The sequence below is a fragment of the Monodon monoceros genome, unplaced genomic scaffold, assembly GCF_005190385.1.
Source record: "Monodon monoceros isolate NGI ecotype Baffin Bay Population unplaced genomic scaffold, NGI_Narwhal_1 Super_Scaffold_13, whole genome shotgun sequence".
Taxonomy (NCBI): domain Eukaryota; kingdom Metazoa; phylum Chordata; class Mammalia; order Artiodactyla; family Monodontidae; genus Monodon; species Monodon monoceros.
Window position 1 is genome coordinate 15,861,252 of NW_021703769.1, and position 27,997 is coordinate 15,889,248.

The window sequence follows — 27,997 nt, forward strand, 5'->3', positions numbered from 1 at the left end:
CCCAAGAAGTGAAGGGAGCCAACATTTATCGAGAGTCTGAGGTCTCTGCTAGACAACTCACAGGACACTCACAGCAACCCTGCAAGGAAAATTGCTTTGCTTCCTTTGCTGAGCAGAGATAGACTCAAAAAGAACTTGTCCAGGGCCAGGTACTCATGTACTCATTTGACAGTATCTGCTGGATGCCTTCTCTGGGCATCACATTGAGGGCTGGAGATGCTGTGGTGAGCAAGGCATTGGGTCCCTGCCCTCAAGAGCGTGCATTCTAACAGCAGAGACAAGCATTGGACAGTTATTTAATTACAACATGGGATAAATAATTTGAAGGGCAAGTAGAAGGGTTTATGAGCTGATAATGGGTGAGCCTAGTCTGGTCGGGTAATCAGAGAAGGCTTCCTTGAGGAAGTGATCTTAGCCTTGAGGCTGAGATCTTAAGGATGGGTGCTGGGAGGACCACATGGTGCCGGACAAAAGGAATATTGAGTGCAAAGGCTTGGAGGTGGGAACGGAGCATGCTGTGTTCAAGAAAATGTGGGGGCTTCCCTGGTGGCGCAGTGGTTGAGAGTCCATCTGCCGATGCAGGGGACGTGGGTTCGTGCCCCGGTCTGGGAAGATCCCACGTGCCGCAGAGCGGCTGGGCCCGTGAGCCGTGGCCGCTGAGCCTGCACGTCCGGAGCCTGTGCTCCGCAACGGGAGAGGCCACAACAGTGAGAGGCCCGCGTACTGAAAAATAAATAAATAAATAAAAAAGAAAAGGTGGGAGCACAGAGACTGGGAGAGAGAGTGGGATACATGAGGCTGGAGGGTTGGCAGGGCCCAAGCCAAGAGGGCTTCGTGGGTCACAACGAAGAGTCTGAATTTCATCCTTAGAGCAGATGCTGTAGGACTCCCTCAGACACGCCGCAGGAGCAGGGTCCTCTTTTCCCCAGCTGCCGGAAGTTTGGGCTGCTGATGGCTCATAGCTGGCCATTGCCCTCTGTCAAAAGGAGGTGCCCCCCTCTGGGGGTAACCCACAGTTAAGGACTAGTTGATACAGGAGTACAAAGACCCAGCCTCCTTGCTTTGATTTTGGACAACTCTGAAGGGCCATACCAGCTCCAGAGATCCCCATGGGATCCAGTGAGGCTTTAGCTGCAACTGTTCAACTTCTTCCACTTATTGAAGCCTGCTTCCTTCCTTACGGCTGTTTGCCCTGAGAGCCCTCCCCCCAAAATCACCCACATGCAATCTCAGTCTCAGAATATGTTTCCTAGGGGACAATCCTCCCTCAAGGTACTGGGAAGCCGTCACAAAGTTTTATGTGGGGATAACCTGATCACATCTGCATCTTACAAAGGAGATGACTCTGGCGGCAGCGAAGCTGGATTGAAGTGGGTATCTGGGGAGGCAAAGACCAGGGCAGATGCTACTGTAGTTAACCAGGGAATATTGGCACAGCCCTGCACTAGATGGACGGAGTGGAGATAAAAGGAAGTGGGGAGAGATTAAAGAGATATTCAGAGTCAGGTCTGTTTCCAAAACCCAAGCAATTTCCATTATTCTTTGCTGCTCCCAAAGATGTCTCAGGTTTCACTTGCTCTCTCTGGGACACAGGATCCATGGTCTTCATCAAGGTGGGATGGGTCCCCTATAGTCAAGAGCAGCTACGTGGCTGTCCATGGCATGGGCATGTGTGTTCACCACAATGGGCATTCCTGGTTTACCTCATCTGATTTAGGGTGCCTGGACAAGAGCCGTGACCCTTGGACTCTTCTGGCGCTCACTCCCCTACCTGCCATGCTCTATCTTAAACCCTGTCTGAAATCTATTGTTGACGCTTCCATGGTCCTGCCCAAAGATCTTGAACTAACTTCTAAGACTACGTGAGAGGACTTGGAGAAGGATCAGAGATGGCTGTTGGACAAAATAGACAATATATAGACAAGATAGCGGCCATAGGTGGGAAGAAGTGATGAGAGTTTGGAGGAAGGAAGGTGGCCTGGGTAGGTTTCTGAAGGAGGTGGCTTTGAAAGTAGGCTTTGGGGGATTTGGGGAGGAAAACTGAGAAGGTGAGCTGGGACCAGGTCATGAAGACACTGAACTGTCAGGTAAGGACTTCCATGGGCAGTGGGGACCCCTGGAGAGGAGCTACTCCTGATTACTTTCTCTCCATCTCTGTTCAGTCCCCTAGGGACACTGACAGTTGGACCTCAGTTTCCTAGAAATAGGCAGGTGTCACCGGCCAGAGGGGATGGTGCTCTCAGTATTCATTCTGTATTTGGAGGCAGAATCCATGGTCTGACCCACAGGTCTCTTCTCTGTCTCCCCTTGGGTTTCTAAAACGGTCATGCTTTCTTCCGAGCTGAGGTTTGGGTGAGGGTTTCTGAACCTTTCGCTTGTAAGGGGTATGCTGAGGTTCTTAGAGGTACAGAGGAGAAAGCACTGGCCAGGATGCTTGGCTGTGATCACCAACAACTGCTACACTGGTGTGATCGTGAGCAAGTTATTTACATTTTTTTTTTTTTTTTTGCGGTACGTGGGCCTCTCACTGTTGTGGCCTCTCCTGCTGCGGAGCACAGGCTCCAGACGTTCAGGCCCAGCGGCCATGGCTCACGGGCCCAGCCGCTCCGTGGCATGTGGGATCTTCCCGGACCGGGGCACGAACCCGCGTCCCCTGCATCGGCAGGTGGACTCTCAACCACTGCGCCACCAGGGAAGCCCTATTTACATTTTTAGTGTCAGTTTTTCCCACTGTAAAATCAGAATGCTAATACTTGTATCTGTTCGGATATTTTTTTCTGTCTGCAAGTAACAGAAAACCCTAACTCCAGATGACCTAAACTAGCCCTTTCCAACAAAAATATGACATGGGCTCCAAACATAATTTAAAATTTTCCAGTAGCCACATTTAAAAAGGTGAAATGAATTTTAATCACATCTTTTATTTAACCCATTACCCCAAATATTATAATCTCCACATGTAATCAATATGTAATTATTAGTGAGATATTTTACATTCTTTGTTGTACTAAATCTTTTTATTTTTATTCATTTATTTATTCATTGGCTGCACTGGGTCTTTGTTGCTGTGCGCTGGCTTTCCTAGTTGCGGCGAGCAGGGGCTACTCTTTGTTGAGGTGCGCGGGCTCTAGAGCGCAGGCTCAGTAGTTGTGGCATGTGGGCTTAGTTGCTCTGAGGCTTGTGGGATCTTCCCAGACTAGGGCTCAAACCTGTGTTGCCTGCATTGGGAGGCGGATTCTTAACCACTGCGCTACCAGGGAAGTCCCTGTACTAAAACTTTTAAATTCAGTGCTCAATAACCACACACATCTAATGGCTACCGTATTGGACAGCACAGACCTTGTTTAATAAGGATATTTCTAATCACACATAAACAAGAATCCAGAGGTAGGCAAGTCTCAGGACTGGTTAATTTGGAGGCACAACAGCATCAGCAAGACCCAGGTTCCTGCTACCTTTTTGCTCTGCCATCCACAGAGTGTCAGTTTTGTTCTCAGCTAGTTCCCCTCATGGTCCCAATATGGCTGCCACAGCTCCAGGAGTCATGTCCACATGCGACAACATCCAGCAGAAAAAGAGGGTATGTTTCTCCACAAGTATCTCTTCAGAAGAACTAAGAACTCTTTCTTGTCTCCCTTGCCCCACACCTTTTGCTGACTTACCTCAGGTCTCAATGCCAGAGTTCATCACATGTTCATACGCTCATGTCTAATCCAATCACTGGCAAGGTGGATAGACTTGAATGCCTGGCCTTTTTTTTTTTTGGCTGTGCCTTGCAGCTTGCAGGATCTTAGTTCCCCTACCAAGGACTGAACCCGGGCCCTGACAGTGAAAGCACCGAGTCCTAACCGCTGGACCACCAGGGAATTCCCGAATGCCTGGCTTAGAGCAATCAGGATTTGCCCCTGGATTGGAGACCTTACTCTGAGTCACATGGGAGGAATACTGGACCCTGGGACAAAAATTAAGGCTCTATTAGCAAAGAGGACAATTGTTGCTGGGTAAGCAACAACCAACAGTAGCTGTACAATAATACCTGCTCCCCTGACCCCACCAGGTTAAACTGATGTGCGCCTTATGGTCATTTCCCAAAGTGGGTTCCATGGAATACTAATCCTGACAGGTGTTCTGCAAGAAGGGTCTTCTGATTAACTAGCATCTCCTCACGGAGACTCATGGTCCCCAGGAGCACTTTAGGAGTTCTGACAAACTCCCACAGGCAGGAAAACTCTCATTTCATTTAACCTCCTCAAACTGTCTTGACTTCAGAATTGTTTTTCTTTTTTTACATGATAAAATACATTAACACCAGTTTTGCGAAACACATTTTTTGGAGATCCTGCCTTAATGGATTATTAAGTTATACAGCCAGGAAAATTTTCCACAGGCTATACACCTCCAGTTTGGCCTCTTATGGTCAAAACTGGATGAGCAGTACCTACCACGCTGGGAAGATTCCTGCAGACCAGGTAGTGGATAGAGGCCCCAGTGACTCAGGCCACAGGCATCCTTTTCCTGAGAAGGAATGAAAAGTGCAGTTTTGCCCTAACTAAACTCATCCAAAACTTGGATTCAGACCCTATGGGAAAGTCGCACGTCAGGGTGCTGGCGTGTGGTTACTTGCTTATTTTCCTAGACTTAGTTTTGATTACCCTTTCGGTGTCTTCCTTCCCTTGCTTTCTCTTTGTCAAAGCAAATGTATTCACACTGACGTTTAAAACCGCAGAAGCCCTCTTATCTGATGTCATCAATACCAAATGCAAGCTGGTTAACTGAATGTTAGTAAGATCAGAGAAAGATTTTTAAAATGATTTATATATCTTATGACATTTATTTTCATTTATATCACATTTACGTATAGTGTATAGATATTCAGTCTTTTTCATTCACTAATCTTTTGATGGCAAAGCTTTTTTTGGGGGTGGGGAGAGAGACTGTGCTTCGCGGCTTGCGGGATCTTAGTTCCCCGACCAGGGATCGAACCCGGGCCCTGGCAGTGAAAGCACAGACTCCTGACCACTGGACCGCCAGGGAATTCCCGGCAAAGCCTTTTTTATGATGGCAGTGGAGTTTCCCATTGTCTGTCTCCCATTCCTGTAACGTATCATCTATAATTTCCAGTTTCTGTTGGTTTCTTTAAAATGGAGCAAGAAATTAAAGATACTGCAACGTAATCCGAGTGTAGAAAACGTCTAGATTTCTATAATTTTGTTCCAAACTTTTATAGTTATCCCATTCATGCCAAATTTGGGAGCGATTTTTAAGGAACTGTCTCCCTGTGAACATCCAAAAACATTCAGCTTGTGTTTGGAGAAGTAAGACTCTTCTTCTGTACACTCATAGTCCATTGGTTTAGAGAACAAATATTAATAAATAACAAAAATTCAATAATGAGTACAATGGAGGTAAACAGGTTTAGGAACAGTCTTAAATAAACACACAGTTCCACATGTGGGAACAGAGGCATGGATTTGCTAGGGCATAGGCTGCTGGGCAGGCACATCAGGGTGCTAAGGGCATCAGTTAGCAGGTTTTACAACAGAGGAACAGAGCATGGTGGCTAACTGTAGGTCAGTGGAAAACTTTTACAGAATTCATATTAGAATCATCTGAGATGCTTTCCAGTATCCACATCAACTAAGTCATAATCTCTGGCCCTGGGGAGTGGATCTTAAACTATAGATGTGGCTTCCAGAAACTCCTCCATCCTGTGTGTTTAGAGGGTGTGGAGGCAGGTCTCACTGATAAGCAGACCCCCAAATGTTCTTCTCAAGGACAGAAGTTCTGAGGCCCGACTCAGGGGTGTTCCCAAACCAGAGAAAGCCGGGCATTCCAGGCCACCAGCCCACTCTCTTACCAGCACACACACCTAGGCAGAAAACCAGAGCTGGTCTCGTTCTCTCCCTCTGAGTTCTCTCTGTCCTCCCTGGCTCTTCTTCATCTTCCCAGTTAATCCCAGTTAATCCTTTGCCAGCTTTTCTGAGCAAAGACTCTGACCTGCCAAAAAGCTAGCCTTTATTGAGCACTTGCTGTGTGCTAGCTGCCTCACATAGAGTTCACTTAATCTTTGGTCAACCAACCCTCCCCACTCCACTGCCAACCAAGATCTGGATCGTCATCTCTCTGGACCACACTGCTGGGGCTGCGTAACGTTTATTTCTGATGATTGATTAAATCCAGTCTATTGCTGGCACTAGACTCCAAGCCCCTTGAGGGCAGGGACCACGTCTATTTATTCACACTGCATCCCCAGCACCTAGCCCAGTGAATGCAGGTGCACTGCAAATACTTGCTGATTCAAAGGAATGAATGAAAAACCATATAAAGTAGGTATCATTACCTCCATGTTATAGGACAGCTGAGGCTTACCGGGTTTCAATAACTTATGCATGTTTTAGAACTATCCAGTGTCAGAGTTAAGGTTAAAACCCAGGTTATTCTATACTAAACCTGAAGGGGAATTGCAGGGAGAAGGCGATATTCAGGTTTTATTAAACTTAGGAGCCTGGTCTGTATATTAGGACTACATTTACCATGGTTACAGACTTCACCAGCCTTTTACAAATAACCCAATAACTCCCAGAGTTAGATGTGAGTATTCTCGGTAGCCACTGCCAGTCCCTACTGAGCACTTACCATGCGCTGAGTCATGAGGGGAAAGAAAAATGCAGTTCCTGCCCTTGAAAGAACAGCAGGGTGTCATTCAGGAGAAAATCCTCCCAGATTCATCAGATGTTAACTCGGCTTCCTCAGGCCTGGGAACTGTGCTAGTTGCTGAGATCACAGCAAATAAGCTAGATATGATGCCTTCCCTCTTGGAAGCCACAGTTTGGTAGGGAAGGCTTAAGGTGAATAAATGATCATAATAATCAGTTAGCTGCTACTACACACAATGTCCAGAAGAAGTACTGACATCATGTGGTAGTACTCAGGGGGAAGGGCTCAGGAAATCATCCTGGATGTAGTCAGGTTTAAGCTGAATCTTGAAATATCACTAGAAGCTGGCCAGGGGAGGAGAGAGAAGAGCACACCAAGAAAAAGAAGGGAAGCATGTGCAAAGGCCCTGAGGTAGGAAGGCGAGTGTGACTGGAGAGCCGTTCAAAAAGAGTCAGGAAAGGTGGGCAGGGGCAGCCCACTCCGGGCTTTGTAGGCTGCTGAGAATCTTGGTCCTTACCCTGCGGGCAGTGGGAAGCCCTGTAATGTCTACAAGTCCCAGTGAGGGGATCATCCCCAAGGGTATTAGGAAGCGCTTCCTTACATAGAGGCTCCTCTCAGCCAGATGGCTGTGGGTGGGTCCTCCTCTCCCTCTTTGGATGCATTCTTCCTGTCCCCAGAGAGAACTGTCCTGCCTTAGAGAGTCAGGCAGGGGATGGCTCCAGCACTTGGCTCTTCCCCCTTCCCAGCGCCCCATCACTCCCAGCCTCCCCTGGGTGTTTGTGCCTCTTGCCACTTGCTCGTAAATTTCCTAATATAGCCTGGCCATTTCCTTCCCAACTGGAGGCCAAGAGCCCTTCTCCTGTTGCAATCTCAGTTTTTCCTGGGCTTAAAGTGGCCACGTCAGCCCATCTCATGCCAAATTTAAGCCAAAGGTAGACTGGTTGATTTAATTTCACAAACTTGTCCATTCTCGAGATTAGATGTCTTCTTTCTTTCCTCTGGTTTACCATCTTCTCTGCTCTTTTCTCACTCACTTCCCCCTTTGATTTATATATTGTTTTCTTCTTTCTTCTGAGACTTCTGGAAGGAGCACAGCCAGACATGGGTGTGAGTTTTGACTCTGTGCATTTATTAGCTGTGTCATCTTCAGTGAGCCTTATAGGAACTATTAAATATCTCTCTGGTCATTTCGCAGACCTGTTTTCAGATGGATAGAGCAGAAAGAAAAGAAAATAGTTGGAAAGTGCGTGCTATTCACTCACTCACTCACTCATTCAGCAAATATTTATTGAGTACCTATTTGATACTGTTCTAGGTACTAAGGATACAACAGTGAGCAAAAAAGAATGGAATCCCTGCCTTTGTGGAACTTACATTCCAGTAGGAGAGATGGTTAATAAACAAAAGAAAAAGCAAAATATATGTAATATTAGATATGCTATGAAAGAAAAAAGAAAGCAAAGAAGGGAGATAAAAAGAAAAAACCTTGGGTGGGGGTTATAATTTTAAATAGGGTGGTGAGGGAGTCTTCAGGGAGATGATATTTGAGTAAAGGCTTGAAGATGGTGAGGGAGTGAGCCATGCAGATATCTGGAGGAAGAACATTCTAGGCAGAGCAAACAGCAAATGCAAAGGCCCTGAGGCAGGACCATGGCTAGTGTGCGGGAAGAATAGCAAGGAGGCCTCTGTGGCTAGAGTGAAGTGAGGGAAAGGGGAGAATGGGAGGCGGTAAGGATGGAGGAGTGACGCGGATGAGATCAGGTAGGGCCTTGTGGGTCACTAAGGACTTCAGCTTTTTTTCTGAGTAAGAAGGAGCAGAGCAGTGTCGTGATCTGGCTTATTATATTTGAACAGAATCCCCTCTGATAGGTGTGTTAGGGAGATAACGGTGGCTCAGACTACCATCTAGCAGCAATGGGGGTGGTGAGACGTGGCGAGATTCTAGATTCACTTGGAAAGTAGAGTGGACAGGATTTCCTGATGGATATTTGCAGGACGCTGTACTGGGTAGGGTTTTTTTTTTTCCCTTAAAAATTTATTTACAAATTATTCATTTATCAAATCAACTTTATTGAGGGATAATTTCCATGCAATAAAACACATTTTAAGTGCACAGTCTTTTTTTTTTTTTTGGAATTTTATTTTATTTATTTTTTTATACAGCAGGTTCTTATTAGTCATCAATTTTATACACGTCAGTGTATACATGTCAATCCCAATTGCCCAATTCATCACACCCCCCCACCCCACCCCCCGACGTGTACAGTCTTGACAAACGTCTACACCTGTGTAACCACCAGCATAGTCAAGATACAGAACATTTGCATCAACTCAGAAAGTTCCCTGGTGCCCCTGCACAGTGGATCCCCCTTACCCCTCTGGTAACCACGGATCTGCTTTCTATCACCATAGCTTAGTTTTTTCCAGGCTTTCATGTCATTGGAATCATATGATTTGTCTCCGGCTTCATTCCCTTGGCATGTTTTTGAGATCCACCCATGTTGGTGTGTGTTTCAGTAACATGCTACTTTTTATTGCGGACTAGTATTCCAGTGTGTGGTTGAGCGCAGTTTGTTTATCCATTTTCCAGTTAACGGACATTTGGGTTGTTTCCATCTTTTGTTGTCTCCCAAAGAAGCCGGAAAACAGGTATTATTTTTCTACTTTCCAGGTAAGGAAATTGAGAATCAGAAGAAGTAGCTTGGTCAAGGTTCCCCAGCTTAGATGGTGTTTGAAACCAGTTTGTCTCTCTCTGTGTTTCTTTCTGTCCCCCTGCTTCCCACACAATGTGGCCCCATGTGGATGAACTTGGAAAATGGAGCATAATAGTTTTCTATCTGTCTCCTCACATTTTCATCCTTTGTAGCACACTCTCATTTCTTTATTCTCTACACTTGCCACATAATCCCACTTCCCCCCTTGAGTCAGACCTCAGTTCAAATCCCAGTTCTGCTTCTTCCTCACTGTGTGACTTTGGGCAAGTCACATAACCTCTCTGAACATCAATCCACCTAAGAAATGGAGAGCATATTTGCATCTTCCTTTGCGAGGTCATGCCCAACGCTCTCATCTCTCTCTGTCTCTCTCCATTTCTCTTTGGCCCTGTTATAGTTGATATTCTCTGATCGTTGGTTTTCCATGGCTGGTCATTGAAGGGAGGTGAGCCCTGCTGTCCCCTCACCCCTGGCTGTTCCTGCCTGCCGTACTGAGGGGCCAGAAGCACCAGACACCCTCCCCAACAAATTAAAGCAGAATTTCAGGTGGCAAGGCCCGGGGATCTGTATTTTATCTTTAGCTTCTCACATGCATCCAGGATTGAGAACTGTGGGCTCAGAGCATGAGCTTTGGGCATCAGATAGACTTGGGTTTTGGTCCTGCTTCCTTGGTCAAGTCTAGTAACTTCTCAGATCACCAACTTCCTCTCCTGTAAATAAGCATCTGTATGAGACCCACCTCACAGGATTGCTGGGAGGTGTAAGTGAACCCCCCGCACTGTACGTGATCCTTGATGGGGTCTCTTCACACACAAAGGGCTGGGGCTGGGTAGGCGTGGGACCCTAAGCTGGAGCAGTCTGTGCTGGGAGGGGCCGGGCCGCGTGGAGTCATGGGGACTCACTGTCCTTTGCCTCCAGAGTCACAGTGCCCCGATTCCTAGAAGCCCAGCATCTCAAAGTGAGGCCAAACCTTAGAGCCTCATCACCAACATGTCATTGACTGATGGGGCAATTGAGCCTGTAAGAAAGGAAGAGAGTCACCCAAGGTCACACAGTGAGATGGCGTCTCTGGACAGGCTCAAGCCAATCAATCAGCAAATATTTCTGGAGCACCTCTATGGGCCAGGCACTGTCCCAGATGCTGGGGATACATCAGAACAGAAAACAGGAAAGATCCCTGCACCCACAAGGCTTCCATTCTAGCAGGGGAGGAAAAGCAATAAATATAAATAAATAAGTCATATGGTATGTCAGAAGGTGATAAATGCTATAGAAAAAAAAGAAAAAGTAGATCACGGATATCTTGGTGCTTGTGGGGACACAGGCAGACTGTAGTTTTAAATAGGGTGGTCAGGTAGTCCTCAGTGAGCAAACACTTGAAGGATATAGGTAGGAAAAGAGTTCCTGGCAGAGGGAACAGCCAGTGCAAAGGTCCGAATGGGAACATGCCTGTCAGGTTGACCTTAAGAGTCCCTTACCAGCCATCCTGGGTATTTGTTGTTAAGTCATTTGGTTCTTTTGGTTAACCAGGGCAGCACATCAGCTTGTGTTTAAAACAACGGCTCTGAATTTCCCCCCTCCCTTCAGTGAACATGATGTGTCAGGCACTGTTCTACATACAAAAGGCACAAAGACGAAGGCAGAGAGATGGCTTTCAGTGGTGCTGCTGCGAAGAGACCAAGAAGGTAGAACAGCTGTGTGTGGGGGTGAGGGAGGTGTTGAGTTGGAGATGCTGTGTAACATCTGGGGGCATCCATCTCCAAGGCAACATGTGGAGCTGCAGAGGGGAAGAAGTTGGGGATATATTCAGGAGAATCTGCAGGACACAGATGGCAGTTATAAAAACACCAGGTGATGCAGTCACCCAGGGAGAATGGGGAGGAGGTTTTGGACGGAGCCCCGGGGAGCACAGCCTGTTAGGATGGGGGTGGAATACGAGGACATTTTGTCACCTTTGTATCAGCTTGTTCACACAACTCAGGTGACCTCACACGCTAGCATAACTTTGTAAAATCACACCACACATATCTTTTCTTTCTTAGTTCTTCAGCAATATTAGCTCATTTAAACCTCCAACAACCCTATGAGGTAAGAGGCAATTGTTACCTGTTTGACGGGTGAGAAAGCTGAGCCTCAGAGAGGTTAAGTCACTTGCCCAAGGTTACACAGCTAGCAAGGGCAGAGGTAGGGTTCGGACCCAGCAGCCTGGCTCCGCAGTCTGTGCTCCTAACCATTACTCTGTGCTTCCTCTCTATTCACGTCGTGGCCACATGCACAGATTCTATTTCCCAGGAGATCAGGTATTCACACTCATGGACATGCAAGGCCTTCTTGTTACCAGCTTCCTGTACACGCCATCTTGCGTACACGTCGTCTTACACGGTCTCAGTTTCATTAATGCGCACAACTTCACACACTCACTCAGCCTCGAGTGTCTCAGATTACTTTGTGCTTTAACGCTCAGATGGCCTTGTGTACTCAGACCTCACACATACCCATAATGTCACCTCCACTGGGCGCTCACTCCAGTGTGTACACACTGCATCATACACTCATGAGCTCACAGAGGCAAAGGACACCAATAGGCACGTTCCTAAGTCTCCTCTACCCATGGCCTTGCACAAATACACACTCGCCTGTGCCCTGCAACATTCACACCGCTATGCAAACTCACCGTCTTATCCATTCATGACCTTGGACTTTCACGTCACCTTGCACACTAGGATAACCATGCACACGCATTCAGCCTCACATACTGACAGAGCCTTGCCTGCTCACAAGTTTGCACTCTTTGATCCTCTAGTAGTCTTGCACCCTCACTCAACTTTGCCTTTCCTGCATACTTAAGACCTCAAATGCTCTCATAACCTTATATACGTCCCATGCTCACGTGATCTCGGTCACCCTCTGTGCACACACTGCCTTGCACACTCAAGCTTCTACACTCACACAAATGCAATATTCACGCTACCGCACAAACTCACTGTTGTACCACTCGTGCTCTGGCACATTCATTTGCTCTGTGTGATTCCAAATCTGTGCACACTCACAGAGCCTCATCTGCTCACACAACCTCACACTTAAGACGGACTCACTCAACCTCACCCGATTTCGCACAGTAAAGATCCTGGCGCATTCCCACCGACAGAAATACTCACACCGGTCATGCAAACTCCTTCCGGCCTGTCTGCTCGTGTCCTGGCACGCACTCCCGGGGCCCCGCCTTCCCGCACAACTTCACACACCGACACTCGGCATCACACCACCTCACTCCATCTTGCACACTCGTGGCCTTGCCACGTTCCCACCGACGGAAATATTCACACCACTACGCAGACTTCTGGCTTGCACGCGTTTGTTCTCCCACACTCATTCACGCAACCTCACACACTCGGAGCCTCACAGGCTTTGGTCACTCCACCCTCCCTGCCCCGCAAGGGCCTGGCCCGCCCCGGCGCCCCCGGGGGCCCCGTCCGTCCGCCCCACTGACCGCCCTCTCCTCGCCCGCAGGGACGTACCAAGGCCAGTTCACCAACGGCATGCGCCATGGCTACGGCGTGCGCCAGAGCGTGCCCTACGGGATGGCCGTGGTGGTGCGCTCGCCGCTGCGCACGTCGCTCTCGTCCCTGCGCAGCGAGCACAGCAACGGCACGGTGGCCCCGGACTCGCCCGCCTCGCCGGCCACCGACGGCCCCACGCTGCCCGCGCCCGCCATCCCGCGCGGTGGCTTCGCGCTCAGCCTCCTGGCCAACGCCGAGGCGGCGGCGCGGGCGGCCAAGGGCGGCGGCCTGTTCCAGCGGGGCGCGCTGCTGGGGAAGATGCGCCGCGCCGAGTCGCGCGCGTCCCTGGGCAGCCAGCGCAGCCGCGTCAGTTTCCTCAAGAGCGACCTCAGCTCGGGCGCCAGCGACGCCGCGTCCACCGCCAGCCTGGGCGAGGGCGCCGAGGGCGCCGACGAGGCCGCGCCCTTCGAGGCCGACATCGACGCCACCACCACAGAGGCCTACATGGGCGAATGGAAGAACGACAAGCGCTCGGGCTTCGGCGTGAGCGAGCGCTCCAGCGGCCTCCGCTACGAGGGCGAGTGGCTGGACAACCTGCGCCACGGCTACGGCTGCACCACGCTGCCTGACGGCCATCGCGAGGAGGGCAAGTACCGCCACAACGTGCTGGTCAAGGGCACCAAGCGCCGCGTGCTGCCGCTCAAGAGCAGCAAGGTCCGCCAGAAGGTGGAGCACAGCGTGGAGGGCGCCCAGCGCGCCGCCGCCATCGCGCGCCAGAAGGCCGAGATCGCCGCCTCCAGGTAGGAACCCGGGGGCGGGCGCAGATGGGTTGTGCCCCGCTTGGGGAAGAAATCCTGAGCCAGGGCAACCTAGGAGGCCCTGTTTCGGGTTCTTTCTCCATCAGGGGCTCCTCCATGACTCTGTATAGAGGAGTCTATATAGAGGGTTCATTGGAGGTGCTTCGGGATCTCATGTCACCTGTTCATCTATTGTCCAGACATCCATCCATCATCCATCCATCCATCCATACACTCAGTGACTCCCATCCACCCATTCACCCAACCCCTACCTTCACTTTTAAACCTTACATTCACCCAACCGTTATAATATCAACGTGAACAACCATCTCTCTACCCACCTATCCACCCAGCCCCTTAACTTCCTGCTTACTCATTCAACCACCCAGTCACCCATCCAGCCACCAGCCATTCATCCAACCACCCAGGCACCCATTCAACCACCCATCCATCTCCTCATCCCCAGCACCCACTTTCACTCAACTTCTCCCATCCACTGAACCACCAGCCATCCTATTCAACCATGCATCCATTCACCCAGCTACCTTCATTCACCCATTTACCTCCATTTATCCAATCACCCCATTACCCAGTCATGTTTCCATTCACCGAAACAACATCCACTCCCACCCACCTACCCAGCCATCCAACTCTCCATCCATTATGCATCCATCCAACCGCCTTCATCACCCAACCATACTTAGATCCAACAGTCCATCCACCCTTCCATTCACTAAACCACCTCCACCCACCCATCCGCCAGCCCTGCATCCATCCACCCTCCATCCATTCAGTACCTACCCTTTCATCCATATTCAAGCCCCTCTATGTCTTTTTATTGTACTTCAGAAAAAGTTCCAATGTTGCCTTCAAAGATTTATAACACCTACTGTGTGCATGGCACTATTTTAAGTGGTTACAGGTATTGACTCATTCAGTCTCCTTAACAGTTTTATAATATTGGTACTATTTTTATTTCCATTTTACAGATGAGCTAAATGAGGCATTGAGAGATAAGGTGACTTGTCCCAAATCACCCAGGTAGCTAGTGGCCAGGTCGTAGGTGGTTCCTCCCCTCCTATCCAGCCTCATTTTCTACCACCCTTTCCTTGGACCTGGATTTTTTTCTCTGTACCAGTCACACTGGCCTTTTATTATCCTTCTCTGGTTCTTCCCGTCAGAAGGCTTTTGTTCCTCCTGGTTCCTTTGCCTGGACTGCTCTTCCTTTCTCTTGCTGCCCCCTTAGTGTCTATTCCTCCTTCAGAGCTCAGGTCAAGCCTGACCCCCATAGAGAGCTAATGAGGCCCAACCCCCCATCTCAGGCCACCTCTCACTCAGCTGCGTGGATGTCTTCTTAGAACATCTCACAGTTGCAACTTTATGCTGCTTATGTGATTTTCTTTTAACCTAATACTTATAAAGGGCTTCCTATGAGCCAGTCACCATTCTGAGGTCTTTACATCCATTAACTCATTTAATCTTTACAAGATCGTGAGGGGGTAGGTACTATTATTATTCCCATTTTGCAAATGTGGCTGAGCTGCGGGGACAGCAGAGGGTGTGGCAGGACAGTGGTGACAGGTACTAGCCTGTCCCAGTGCCTGTAGCAATCCTGCTGGCGGCTCAGAACGAACTGGGCTGGAGGCTTTCGCACTGTGGTCTTCAGGATTAAGCAGACCGAGGGTCAAATCTTGGCCCTACCATCTTTTAGCTCAGACCTGGGCAAATCAGTTGGCCCGTCTGAACTTCCGTTTCCCCATCTGTGGTGCCACCGTTGCTTAGTTGTATGTTCTTGGCTAAGTCAACCTCAGTTGTCTCATTTATAAAAATGGGGCTGGTCCGAGAGTTAAGAAACATAGTGCAGGTCCAGTGGTTCACAGCCCTGTCATGGCGTGAGTTCCCTTGGAAGCCAACTTGGAGATGGAGGTTAGTGTGCAGGAAGTTTACAGGAGCCCTCTCAGGATCAGCACCTGTGGCGAAGGGAAGGCGGCAGGACTGGGCGGACGGAGATGCTGAGCTGCCGTGCAGTCTCCACAATGCGTCAGCCGACCACAAGGGGCAGCCTGCAGTGCAGATGACCTTCAAAGTTATCCCAAGTTGAAGTGAGGGAGCCGGATCTTTACACCCTCTGCACTGGATGCGGGCTAACGTCCAGAAAGGGGCGTGACCTGGGGCTGGATGGCTCTCCTCAGCCAAGGGCAATCCCTGGACAGGACTGACAGCGGGCAGCAGTCTGAGCAGCTGGGTTGGGGGCAGGGGGAGGGGAGAAATAAATCCTTGGTTCTGAAGGGGAGACTGGGTAGCAGATCACATTGTCTACTACAGTGCTGGCCACCTAGCAAGGACTTCATCAATATTACTAGTCATTGTCGTCCTTCGATGAATTCATTCTACAGATGTGGAAACTGAGGCTCAGAGAAGGAAGACAATATGTTTTAGCCCACCTGACAAGCGAGTGAGAGAACCAGGGCGTCAGCCCCTGGCTTTCTGATTCCAAAGCTTTAACCAGCACATTTTCCCACTCTAAACTTTGTAAACTTTAAATTGTCATGAACGTATGCGTAGTTAGTATCATTAAGGCAGAAAGAAGGTGTGGGTAATTTTCTTAAGACTTCTTGGTTAGGGGCAGAGCCAGGCTTGTGACCAGGCGATCATATAATTTATTGTCCAAACTTGGACACTTTTATGAGTAAAAGGGGGGCACTTTTTAAAAATAACACTTTTATGTTGTACTGATTTTAGATTTACAGAAAAGTTGCAAAGATAGTACAGAGAGTTCCCATATACTCTCCGCCCAGATTCCTCTAATGTTAACTTCTTTCATTACAGTAATACATTCATCAAAGCCAACATTCATACCTCACTGTTACCTAAACTCCAGACTTTAAGGTGGTGCCTGCCAGCTTCTTCTACTATAAAGTTACCATTTTCCCCTTTCCCTAATTTAATCTTTGGAACACAGACATCAAGTTCAGCCCACATTCAGGACGGAGAAGGGTCTGGAATTTAAGCTCTACCTTTTGGAGGGGGAAGTATCCGCATACATTATTTGGAATCCTTCTGTACGGAAGATTTGTCTCTTCTTCCAAATGGAACATTTAAAATTATTATGCCAAGTGTATATAGTTACGACAGGTGTAAGCCAGGACTGTCTGGGGCCACCCTGGGACACAGCAGAGCTTAGATTAGGTAAGAGCTGAAGCTCTTGATTTGGAAGACCAAGAGTTAGAATTCTGGCTCTTCTACTGAATTGCTATGTGACCTTGCCCAAGTTGCCTCACCACTCTGAACCCTGGATCTTCTTTCTTCCTAGGGTTTTTTGGGGGAGTAGATGAGCTAATGCCTGTAAAATGCCTGGCACAGAGCAGCCAGCAATAAAAGCGGTCATTGCCATCATTTAACATGTTCGCTTTTAAAAGTGAGGAAATGGAAGCTTGGAGAGAAGGAGGGATTTCCCCAAGCTCTCCCCTGCTGGGGGCAAACTCTTGTCCCTCTCTGCCCCTTTGCTTTCCCTGTCCTTCCTGCCAAGGCTGTGCCCTTGAATGTGAAGGTGTTGAGCTGCCTCCAAGAAGGCTGCCAGGCCCACAGCTGGGCACTGAGTCTCTGGAGTGAGAAGGTGGTGCCAGCTTCCCCCACGCGGTGCCACTGGGAGGGGAGTGTAGGGGAGATTTGGATTCCTCATCCTGGATGCCCACGGGGCTGGTGGCATGTCGGAGGCAGCTGCCTGACTCGGTTTTAAACTCAGATTGAATTTCCAATTAAGGTCATCTTTGGGTTAGGAGGAAAAGCAGCGTTGTCTTTCTCCTGGGGGCTTTGGTGAGTATTCGGGCTGCAGAGAGCAGAAAGCCTTCCCAGCAGCCTTCAGGCCCAGGCAGGCCTAGGGTTTCTGTCTATTGTGGCCTCAGGCTCCCTGTCCTGGGCTTACATGGAAGCTATCAGCTCAAAGTCTAGGATCAGGACAGCTTTCCCAGGGAGAAGGGGAAAGCTGAGAAGTCTCATCCCCTAAAGTGGGCGGTGGATTGAAAATGATTCCAGATCTGTGCTGTCCAATATGGTAGCCACTAGCCATATGTGTGTGTCGAGCTCTTGAAATGTGGCTCATGTGAATTGAAATGTGCTGCAAATGTGAAACACACACTGGCTTTCAAAGACTTAGTAAGAGGGGCTTCCCTGGTGGTGTGGTGGTTAAGAATCTGCCAGCCAATACAGGGGACAAGGGTTCGAGCCCTGGTCCAGGAAGATCCCACATGCCGCAGAGCAGCTAAGCCCGTGCGCCACAACTACTGAAGCCAGCATGCCTAGAGCCCGTGCTCTGCAACAAGAGAAGCCTGCACACCAGAATGAAGAGCAGTCCCCGCTTGCCGCAACTAGAGAAAGCCCGTGTGCAGCAACAAAGACCCAACACAGCCAAAAAAAAAAAAAAAAAAAAAAAGACTTAGTAAGAAAAGAATGTAAAGTAACCTAGTAATAATTTTTTATATTGATTACAGGTTGAAATGATTATATTTTAGATATAGTGGGTTATGGGCTTCCCTGGTGGCGCAGTGGTTGAGAGACCGCCTGCCGATGCAGGGGACACGGGTTCATGCCCCGGTCCGGGAAGATCCCACATGCCGCGGAGTGGCTGGGCCCGTGAGCCATGGCCTCTGAGCCTGCACGTTCGGAGCCTGTGCTCCGCAACGGGAGAGGCCACAACAGTGAGAGGCCCACGTACCGCAAAAAAATAATAATAATAATAAATAGATATAGTGGGTTAGAGAAAATGTATCATTGTAATTAATTTCACTTGTTTCTTTTAAATTTTTTGAATGTGGCTACTAGAAAAGTTAAAAAAATTACATGTGTGTCTCACGTTATATTTTTCTCGGACAGTGTTGCTCTAGACCCATTCAGGGCCCTAAGGAGATAGTCCAACTCCTTCACTGACCAGATGGGGAAACTGAGGTACAGAAAAGGACAAAGAGATACCCATAGTCACTGAGTGATCACGGGGGGAGCTAGCTTCATGGTTCCTGATTTTGTGACTATGAACTCTTTTTGTAATGCCTTTTAAGGTCGTGGATACTGGGCTGTGGAGGGAAGCTGGGATATTTGGGGAGGTGGCTAAACTTTTCTGGTTGTCATGACAACACCCTGATAAATGGCTCTCTTCTGGAAGGAGCACAGGGAGTGGTTCAGAGTGGGGCTTTGGCTCTGCCTCTTGCTGGTTAAATTTCATCTTCTCTCCAGACTTTAATTCTTTCATGTCTAAAAGGAGAATAATGGTATCTACCTCAAAACGTTTTCACAAGGGTTAAATCAGAGACTGTATATGCAGCACTCAGCACAGGGCTGGAAGCAGGACTCAATGAATGTTAGCTTCTCTTGTCATTGTCTAGGATTCTTGTTGTTATTGTTGTCATTGTGCCCCTGCAGCAGAGGCAGGGGCTGGCCTGCAGGAGTTCTCAGCTGCCCCAGGGTGTGAGGCTTGGAACATCTCAGGTTTTTGACCAGGGTGGCATCAGTGTGGCCCTGAAAACAGGGCCCCCTGAATTGGTCTGTCCTCTGCTCCAACACCTCCCCACCCCCCTTTCATGGTCTGTCCTCTGCTCCAACACCTCCCCACCCCCATTTCAAACTACCCCCCTCCCCACACACAGACACACGCCCAGATTGACCCTGGAAATTCCCAAGTTGAATGCAGGGTTAGAGTTGGCTTTGTGAGTTGCTGGGAGGTGAATTTCTTGGGTAAGTAGCTAAGAGCTTGGGTTATGGCATTGAACTGACCCAGGTTTGAATCCGGGTTCAGCTACTTACAAGCTGTGTGACCTTAAGCAAGTTACCTCACCTTCCTGTGTCTCACTTTCCCTTTCAGTCAAATGGGAATTATGTTAATTCTCTTTCAAAGTACTGTTGCAGAGAGTAAAAGAGATAGCCCGTGTAAATGGATTTTGCTTTGAAGGCATGCAAGGAGATATACGCTGTTACAATGAATCCGGTTACGATGAATCATTTTGTACTGATCTGAGTCTCCCTGAGAATGATATCACCCCAAGGGAAGCCTCTGTCTTCTCTCACAGTCCCTACAACTGTTTCCCAAACTTGCATCTTGTGCATGCCAGAGTCCCAATTTTTGCTATATCCATGTATCACCTCTGCTTTCCAATTTAATCTCTATCTTTAAATCAACTTACTTCAAAATATGTACAACTATTGAAAAGGAAGACTTTCGACTCCCTGTTGAAAGTGAGAGACCCATAGCACGGGAAGTTCTGAAAGCAGAATGATGTTATTCAAGTCTAAGGTCAAACTATTAATTCCAAAGATCCTAATCCTGAAGACTGCTTTCTTTTTGCTAAAAAGAGACATTGACAAGAGATTGACAGGTCTGAGAGACCTGTAGGCACCTGACTGAGGTTTGTCCTTGACCAACAAGAAGAATGGTCTGATGCTATTTCAAGCTGCGACTTCACATCTGCCAATGCCCACTTCCAGCACCTACAGGGTGTGCAGACCATCCTGGGGAAGAGGGTCTGGCCCTAGGCTAGGTCAAGGTAGGTCTAGGTAACTGCCCATGTTCGAGCCTGTTTAATTTTTATTTAACAACAATCCAGGTAGTCCTTATTTCTAGGAGCCAGAAGGATTCTAAGTACCTTACATATATTAACTCACTTAATCCTCAAAACAACCCTATGAGGAAGGTACTATTATTCCCATTTTATAGATGAGGAAACTGAGGCACAGACAGGTTAAGTATCTCAAACAAGGTCATTCCTCTGAGTAATGGCAGAACTGGGACTTGAGACCCCAGAGCCAGGAGATCTGGTTCTAGAATGGTCTTAACTGTGATCTGACCTTTGGCTGGATTTCTTTCACAAACATTGATTAGCACTTACCCTGGGCCAGGCTTGTGCTGGGGCATTGGTCACCCAGTGGATCAGCATGGCCAGCATCCTCTGGGGACTCACAGCCTAGTGGCCAAGACAGAATGGGATTTGACACAGTCAGTGGTGGGTTAGAGGGACAAGTGAGCAAAGAGTTACTAACTGCCCCAGAGGTGGTCTGGGAGATTCCCTGCAGGTGATGGCTGACTCTGCTTAGGAGTTTGCAGATGGAGACGAGGGAGAGAAAGGTCATTCCAGGTAAAGCCACAGAGGTAGGAATGTATGTGGTTTGTTTTGGGAGCCATGAGTCATTGGCAGGGCTGGTGTGGGTGGGGAAAGAGATTAGAGATGAGCCCGGGAAGGCAGCCTAGCACCAGGTGAGGACGGTTTTGAATGCCAGGTTAAGGAGTTTCGAACTTACTATGCAGCAGGCATTGTTCTAAATGCTTAGCTAAATTCACTCATCTAATTCTAACTGGGGCACACAGAGGTTGTTAAAACATGCTCCAAGTCACATAGCTAGTAAGTGATGGAACTATAATTCCGGCCCCAGAGTCTGATCTTATCCAGGACAGTTTCTGCCACTTGAGATAGTGAACTTCTCTCTTTCTTCTTTTTTTTCTTTTTCTTTTTTTACATTGTTCAGAAAAACATACGTGCTAAAATTTAAGGAAATTCAGAATAATAGAAGATAAAAAGCAATAAAACCCCTTTTCTACTTCTACCTCTGTTGCACCTCTGAAGTAACCATTGTTAACAGTTCACTTATAGCATCCTTCCATTTACCTATTCTGGTTTGTGTTTTTTTTTTTTTTTTTTTTTTTTTTTTTTTTTTTTTTTTTTTTTTTGTGGTACGCGGGCCTCTCACTGTTGTGGCCTCTCCCGTTGCGGAGCACAGGCTCCGGACGCGCAGGCTCAGCGGCCATGGCTCACGGGCCCGGCCGCTCCGTGGCATGTGGGATCTTCCCGAACCGGGGCACGAACCCGTGTCCCCTGCATCGGCAGGCGGACTCTCAACCACTGCGCCACCAAGGAAGCCCTTCAGCTTGCTTTTAAACTTAATATGTTTTGAGATCTTTTCATCTTATGCACGTACTGCCTTAATCTTTTTAACAACTGCATTATATTCCACAGTTCGGATGTACCATGATTTATTTAGCCAGATCTCTCTTGATGGAGATTGAAACCATCTCGTGTTTTTACAATTACAAACGAGGCTGCAGTGAACATCCTTGGCCCATATTCTTGCTCGTGAAGCTGGTTAAAGGGATGGCTCAGCCAGGTACCTTATCCTATCAGGGATATTTGAGCATCAGCAGAATGCATTGGAAACATAATGCCGTTAGCCCAGGTCTTGGCAAGGGACTGACTCTTGACGTTCACGGTCAAAATGTAAATTCTGTGGTCTCCCCTGACAAGGTCTGTGGTACTCTTGAGTGGACTAACACAAACAAGCAAAAATCCAAATCACCCCTATCAAAGGTCCCACTGCCCCTCCATATTTTTTTAAATAGATATTTAAGAATAATTGTTGCAAAGGCGTGTCAAGTCATTAGCCTGCTGCGGTGCCCCCATGTCTCTGCCTGTCCTTGCTTGCACAGATGTACTTTTATGGATTAAATTCCTAGAAGCGGAATTGCTGAGTCAAAAAGAATGTGCATTTTAATTATTAGCAGAACCCCAGTTAATCTCCGAAAGGGCTGCACCAAATTCATAACCCCCTTCAACAATGTACAGTTGTGTGAGCGCGGTTTTCCTCACACCATCACCAACACCATGATTATCATTCTTTTGCATCTTTGCCAAATTGTTTGAGGACAGTCAGGTGTTCCGTGAACCCAGTGATCACCGTCAACTGCCCAGGCCCACAGAGGCAAAAGTTTTTCCTTGTTCTGTTTCTGGCTCACCTCCAGAGGTTCTTGAATATGCGGTTCCATCAGGGGGGGATTAAACTCTCAGGTGGTGGCCTCAAAATGTTGGGAAGGCCCCCAGCCCCGGATTCCTGCCGCCCATCACATCTGTCCTTCAAGAATTGCCAGATGGACAAAATCCCTTTGTTCCCAGAGACCGAAGACTGGGATGAATGGAATTTCCTGAGTTGTCAGAGCTGGATTCTCATGATATACATGAGGCAGCTGTGACTCTAAGGCTGCCTCTGAGCCGAGTGGTCTATGGAGAGAGAAGATCTTGCCTGGGTCCCTGGCAGCCGGGAGATATTCAAACTGTGAGGCAGTGTTTTTGGGGGTGGCAGGCCTTTCAAGCTTGGAGAGGGGAGAAGCAGAGAAAAGACAGCATCACTCCCATCAGTCCTCAGAAAAAGCCGGTCAAAGGACATGGGCCAATGTGCTCATTTTACAGATGGAGAAACTGAGGCCTAGAAAGGGACAGCGACCCAGAGAGAGGAGCGTGGCCAGGGGGCAGAGTGTGGGAGGCTCTTCTGAAACCTCAGTTGGTTTCGGGGTCACATTTAATAGGTCATCCTGGAAGAGGACAGGTCTCTGGGAGGTAGAAAGGAGCATGTTGTCTCCCCCACCCCCAGCCCTGTAAACTGTGCTTTCAGTCTGACTCTGGAACCTTTCCAGCTTGATATTTCAGCCTAAACAGCAGTCAGAGAACAGACAGGCAAACAGCCCGCACCTTTGCGAGAAAAATTCCCCTTTCCTCCAATGCCAGGGTTTCCCCATGTCCCAGTGGAAGGTCTGACCATGTGAAGCCAGTGCTTGGCCCTGACCGTGGCACCTGAGCTGAGCCCCAGCAGTGCCAGGGACTCAGGGGTCATCACCAGAAGGGCCTGGACACAGGGTGTTGGGATAACGGTAACAGTGAGAATAACGGTGGGGACCATAGGGTAAGGGCTTGAGGCCTCAGACTCAGGGTCAGGCTGCCTGCGTTCTGGTCCTGGACCCTTGCTAGCCTTGCGGGCAAGTGACTTCCCCACAAACTTTCTGTCCCTCCATTTCTTCATCTCTAAGATGGGGATCATGAGAGGTCCATTCTTGGGCATATGAGAGGATCAAGCACTTAGGGGGCCGGGCACAGGTCAGGGCCCTGTTCTCACTACTGGGTACCGGGCTCTGTGCTGATTCTCTTTATATGCATCATCTCATTTAGGCCTCATGAGGGAGGTGCTATCTATTATATTAACCCATTTCACAGATGAGGAAACTAGCCCAAAGTCCCCAAGTAACTGATACAGCAGGGCTTCAAATTCTCTGATCTGGACTCTACCCCCTTAACCACTGCTGGAAGAGAAAGTCTTTGAGCTCCGACATTTCAGGTTACTATTCTGCCAGTCTGATATTCCGTGCCTTGACCTTGGTGCCTGGCCATCCTTTTGTATGGCAGAGTGGTTGAAAGCATGGGGAGGTGGAGAAATTGAAGTTCGAATCCCCCTGTTTCTTGCCAGCCTCGTGTCCTTGGTCCTTACTGAGCCTCACTTTCCTCGTCTGTAGAATGGGGACAGTAACAGCCTGGCTCACTGTTGTGATGAGGACTAAATGAGATGATGTGTGTAGAGGATTTTATATGGTCTCGGTACTCGGTAAGGAGAGGCCAGTTTTATCATCATTCTTACCCGGAGAGTCAGGCGGGTGGAACTCGGAGAGGCCAGCAGGCATTTCCTCCAAGCTTCGTCCTTCCCCAAGTGCAGGCTGTTTCCCTCCCCTGGGTTTCCACAGCCCAGTCCAACTTCCACTTGACTTCCTAAGTCCACACCAGTGAGTCCCTGCCATTGGGAGAGGAGTTAAAAATAAAGCCCAGTCTTTAAATCCTTCAAGTAAACACGCAGCTCTCTAAAAATAGCGCCTTTGTAACCGGTCTCTGGAGCCAGGTGGGGATTGCGGGATGGAAATTGGCGAGGCTGGTTCTTGCTGACAGGCTGGCGGGGGCCAAGCCTCTACATCACCCCTCCTTGCTGCCGAGCGTCTGGGCTTGAGGGGCAACCAAGGATCCCTTAGAATCTCCAGCCTCTTCTTTCCAGCCCAGAGCTGGCCACCAGCGCCTCACACTGCCCCACTGTGAGGGCCCCTTATCAGCTCTTTCTGCCCTAAACTCTCCATGCAACAGCTGGAGTGAGATTTTAAAATGTTAAGCGTGACCACGCCACTCTAGTAAGCAAAACCTTCATGGCGTCTTCAGTTTGGTTTCCCCTGAAAGCAGAGCCTGAGACAAGGATTTGGGTGCAGGAAGTTGATTTGGGAAGTGACGCCAGGAAGGAGGAGGTGAGAGGGAGTGGATGGGTCGAGTGAGACAGGGAAGAAGGAAAAGCCAATATAAATGTGTGTTATCGAGGCGTCGTGGCAGCCACAGGGACTGGGCTGGGCTGGGACCTCGGTACAGAACGCACCCGAGATTGTGCACCCGGAGGATGGAGCGGGGGCGGGGGTGGTAGGTGGGCAAAGCATTATCCACTGGCTCCAGTCCCCTGTTCATTGAAGATTTCCCCCAGGGACATAAATCCACTGCACTTCCGGGTGTGCTTGCGCTTGGGGTCGGGGTGAAGGGGCCTCTTGCAGCATTGAGAGCAGGCTCCGGGTAGAACTCAGGAAGCTTGGGTGGGACACTGGCAGTACCAGGGCATCTTCCTGTACGTGGAACTGTCCTGCAAAGCAATGGGTGAAAGTGGGGGTAGACTGAGGGGCTGTGATGTGGGCAGCAGGGGTGTCTGCCCTTAGGAGAAATTTCAGATTCCCCTGCCTTGGCCCCCAAGACCCTTCCTGTCTGGCTCAAGCTTACCACAACAGCCCCATCTCACGCCAGTCTCCCCATCACTCACCTCCAGCCTCAGTTCCTCCAAAGGGCCATTCTCTTTCCTGCCCATGGTCCTTTGCACGTGCTATTCCATGTGCCTAAAATGCTTTTCCCTTACTCTTGATCTTGCTAGCACCTCGTTTATCAGGCCTCACCCCGCTCAAATGTTTCTTCCTCAGGGAAGCTCTGAGCTCTTTCCTAGTCTGGGTCCCCGGTTATATGTTTCCTGTGTGCCCTGGCCTCACCTGCCACCCCGACAATTGTCCCTACTCATTCTGTCTTCCCGACTACTTTGTATACTCCCAGAGGATGGCGACCCCGTCGGCTGCGTTCACTGCCAGGTGGCAGCACCCAGCATGGCACCTAGCACGTATGTGGGGCTCAGGAAGCATTGCTGAATGACTGATGTTAGGTCTCCAACATCTCGTAAGGGGTGGCACCCTCCATTTGACTCAGTTAAGCTTTCAATCACATTCAACAAATATGTACTGAGCACCTACTGTGTGCCAGGGAGTGTTCTAGGCACTTAGGGAGGAAAACTTCAAGATCCTGGCCTGCATGGAGTTTACATTCTATCTGGGGAGACAGCACAGCAGACATAATAAATAAATTTTAGAGCACATGGGAGGGGGCAGGTTGCCTTTCTAAATATGTGACATGAAGGAGTTGAATCAGTTAGCCAACCGGGTACCTGGGGGAAGAGCAGCCCAGTAGAGGGCAGAGTCAGGAAAAATCTCCAAGGTTGGCATGTGCCTGGAATGTTCTAGAAGCAGCAAGGAGACCAGCGTGGCTGACGTGGACTGAGAGAAGACAGTAGTATAAGAGGCCGGAGAGAGTGCAGGGGTGGGAAGGGGACAGGTCGCTGCCAATGTGGGAGCCACTAGCTACATGTGGCAATTTATTATTTTTTTATTATTATTTTTTTAATATTTATTTGGTTGCGCGGGGTCTTAGTTGCGGCAGGCGGGTAACTTAGTTGCGGCTCACCAGCTTCTTAGTTGTGGCACGCGAACTCTTAGTTGCAGCATGCATGTGGGATCTAGTTCCCTGACCATGGATCGAACCCAGGCCCCCTGCATTGGGAGCGCGGAGTCTTACCCACTGCGCCACCAGGGAAGTCCCGACACATGTGGCAATTTAAATGGAAATGAATTGAAATTAAATAAATTAAAAGTGCTCTTCTTCAGTCACAGTAGCCACATGGCAAGGGCCCCATGGCTACCGTGTCGGACGGCACAGAGGTAGACCGTTTCCCTCCTTGTTGAAAGTGTTGTAAACCCTGCCTCGCTGGGGCCTTGCAGGTCACTGTAGGGCATCAACCTTGCCATACATAACTGGGCACACATCCTGGGGTCCTTTCCTCACCTCTCAAAGTGGGTATGATAAAAGTACGCAAGGCCATTTGGTTCAGCGCCGGCCAAGGTCAGAATGCCTTCCCCATCATCCTTGCCGAACGGCCCTTCGGTCACTGCTTCTGTGTCTCCAGGTGTAAGAAACTCGGCACCGCTTGAGCCAGTCCAGGCCAACTTTGGACAGCTTTGGCTTTTAGATTTGCTCAAACTAGGAGAATGATCTGCTTCTCTGTTGCTTGATTCATTGGTCCCAGTTCTGCCCTCGGGGACTCTGTGGGTTAGAAACGTGTTCAACTGCAGGTCACAGAACCTGTCTTAAGCACTAGGCTTATATCTTCTCACAGAAGAAGATCAGAGAGGCAGTGCCAGGCTGACGTGGCAGCTCCAAGATGCCCCGGGGGACGCCCCCCTCTGTCTTTCCCTCCTGCTCTGCTTAGAATGTAGTTTCTGTCCTTGTCCTCAAAGGTGGTCACAGCGCCCCTAGCTTCACCTCCACATCCAGGGCAGAGGTCGGAATGCAACAGCTTCTCTTGATGGGGAAGGAAGCCCACCCGGGGACGTTCATCTCCTTCTCCAGAGTGGGTCACATGGCCTTCCCTGAACAAGAGTAGGCTTCTGTTAGGAGGAAAGAAGGAGAGAATGGATATTTCGTGAGCGGTTAGCAATGCCTGCCCTGGACGTCCCTGTGGAGATGTAAAGATTGTGATCTTAATGCCTCTGGGAGCCTTCACTGGCCTAAACGTCTCCAGCCCCTTTCCTCAGCCCCTGTTTTCAAATCTCATCACTTTCTCCATTTTCCAGGTGGAGAAACAGAGGCACAGACATCATTTAGTGATCGAGAGCATGGGTTTTAGGGTCATATAACACTGTTTCTTTCAACAGGTCACTTCCCTGAGCCTCAGTTTCCCCAACTGTGGAATATGGTGGAAATTAATAGAGTACTTACTGGTGAGGGTGTTGTGAGGGTAAAATGATATAGTCCCGTCAAGTACGAGCCACAGTGCCTGGCACACAGCCATCACTCAGTAGTGGCAGTTGTCATTTTTATTACTATAACTATGCTTCCTCTTGCTTCAGTGATTCCTTCCGGTGTTGATGAATGAGGAATCAGAGACCGCAGGCAGTGGGAGCTCTCTGCCGGGTCCCCTAGGTGTTTCCATTGTCCCAGCAGTCACCCCAGGGAGAGCCTGTCTCCTCTCGTCTCCAGAGGGGTGTAGAGTGGAACCACAGAGAGCAGGGAGGGGCTGCAGTGAGGATCCATCTCTAAAGCCACCTTTGGCCAAGCACATCCCTCGTGAGGGCTATCGCATTACTGCCCATGGGCTCGTCCCATCAGCCCTGGCTCCACGCAGCCCTATCTGGGAA

The 27,997-nt window shown here is 49.1% G+C and overlaps 1 protein-coding gene across 1 annotated transcript in view; it reads left to right on the top strand.

Annotated features, from left to right (window-relative positions):
- JPH2 (junctophilin 2) overlaps positions 1-27,997 on the top strand; it is a 62,677-nt gene that overhangs the window by 11,942 nt on the left and 22,738 nt on the right. The window contains exon 2 of the mRNA XM_029221253.1: positions 12,882-13,671. Within this exon, the coding sequence (XP_029077086.1) occupies positions 12,882-13,671 (790 nt within the window). The remainder of the gene's footprint in view (positions 1-12,881; positions 13,672-27,997) is intronic.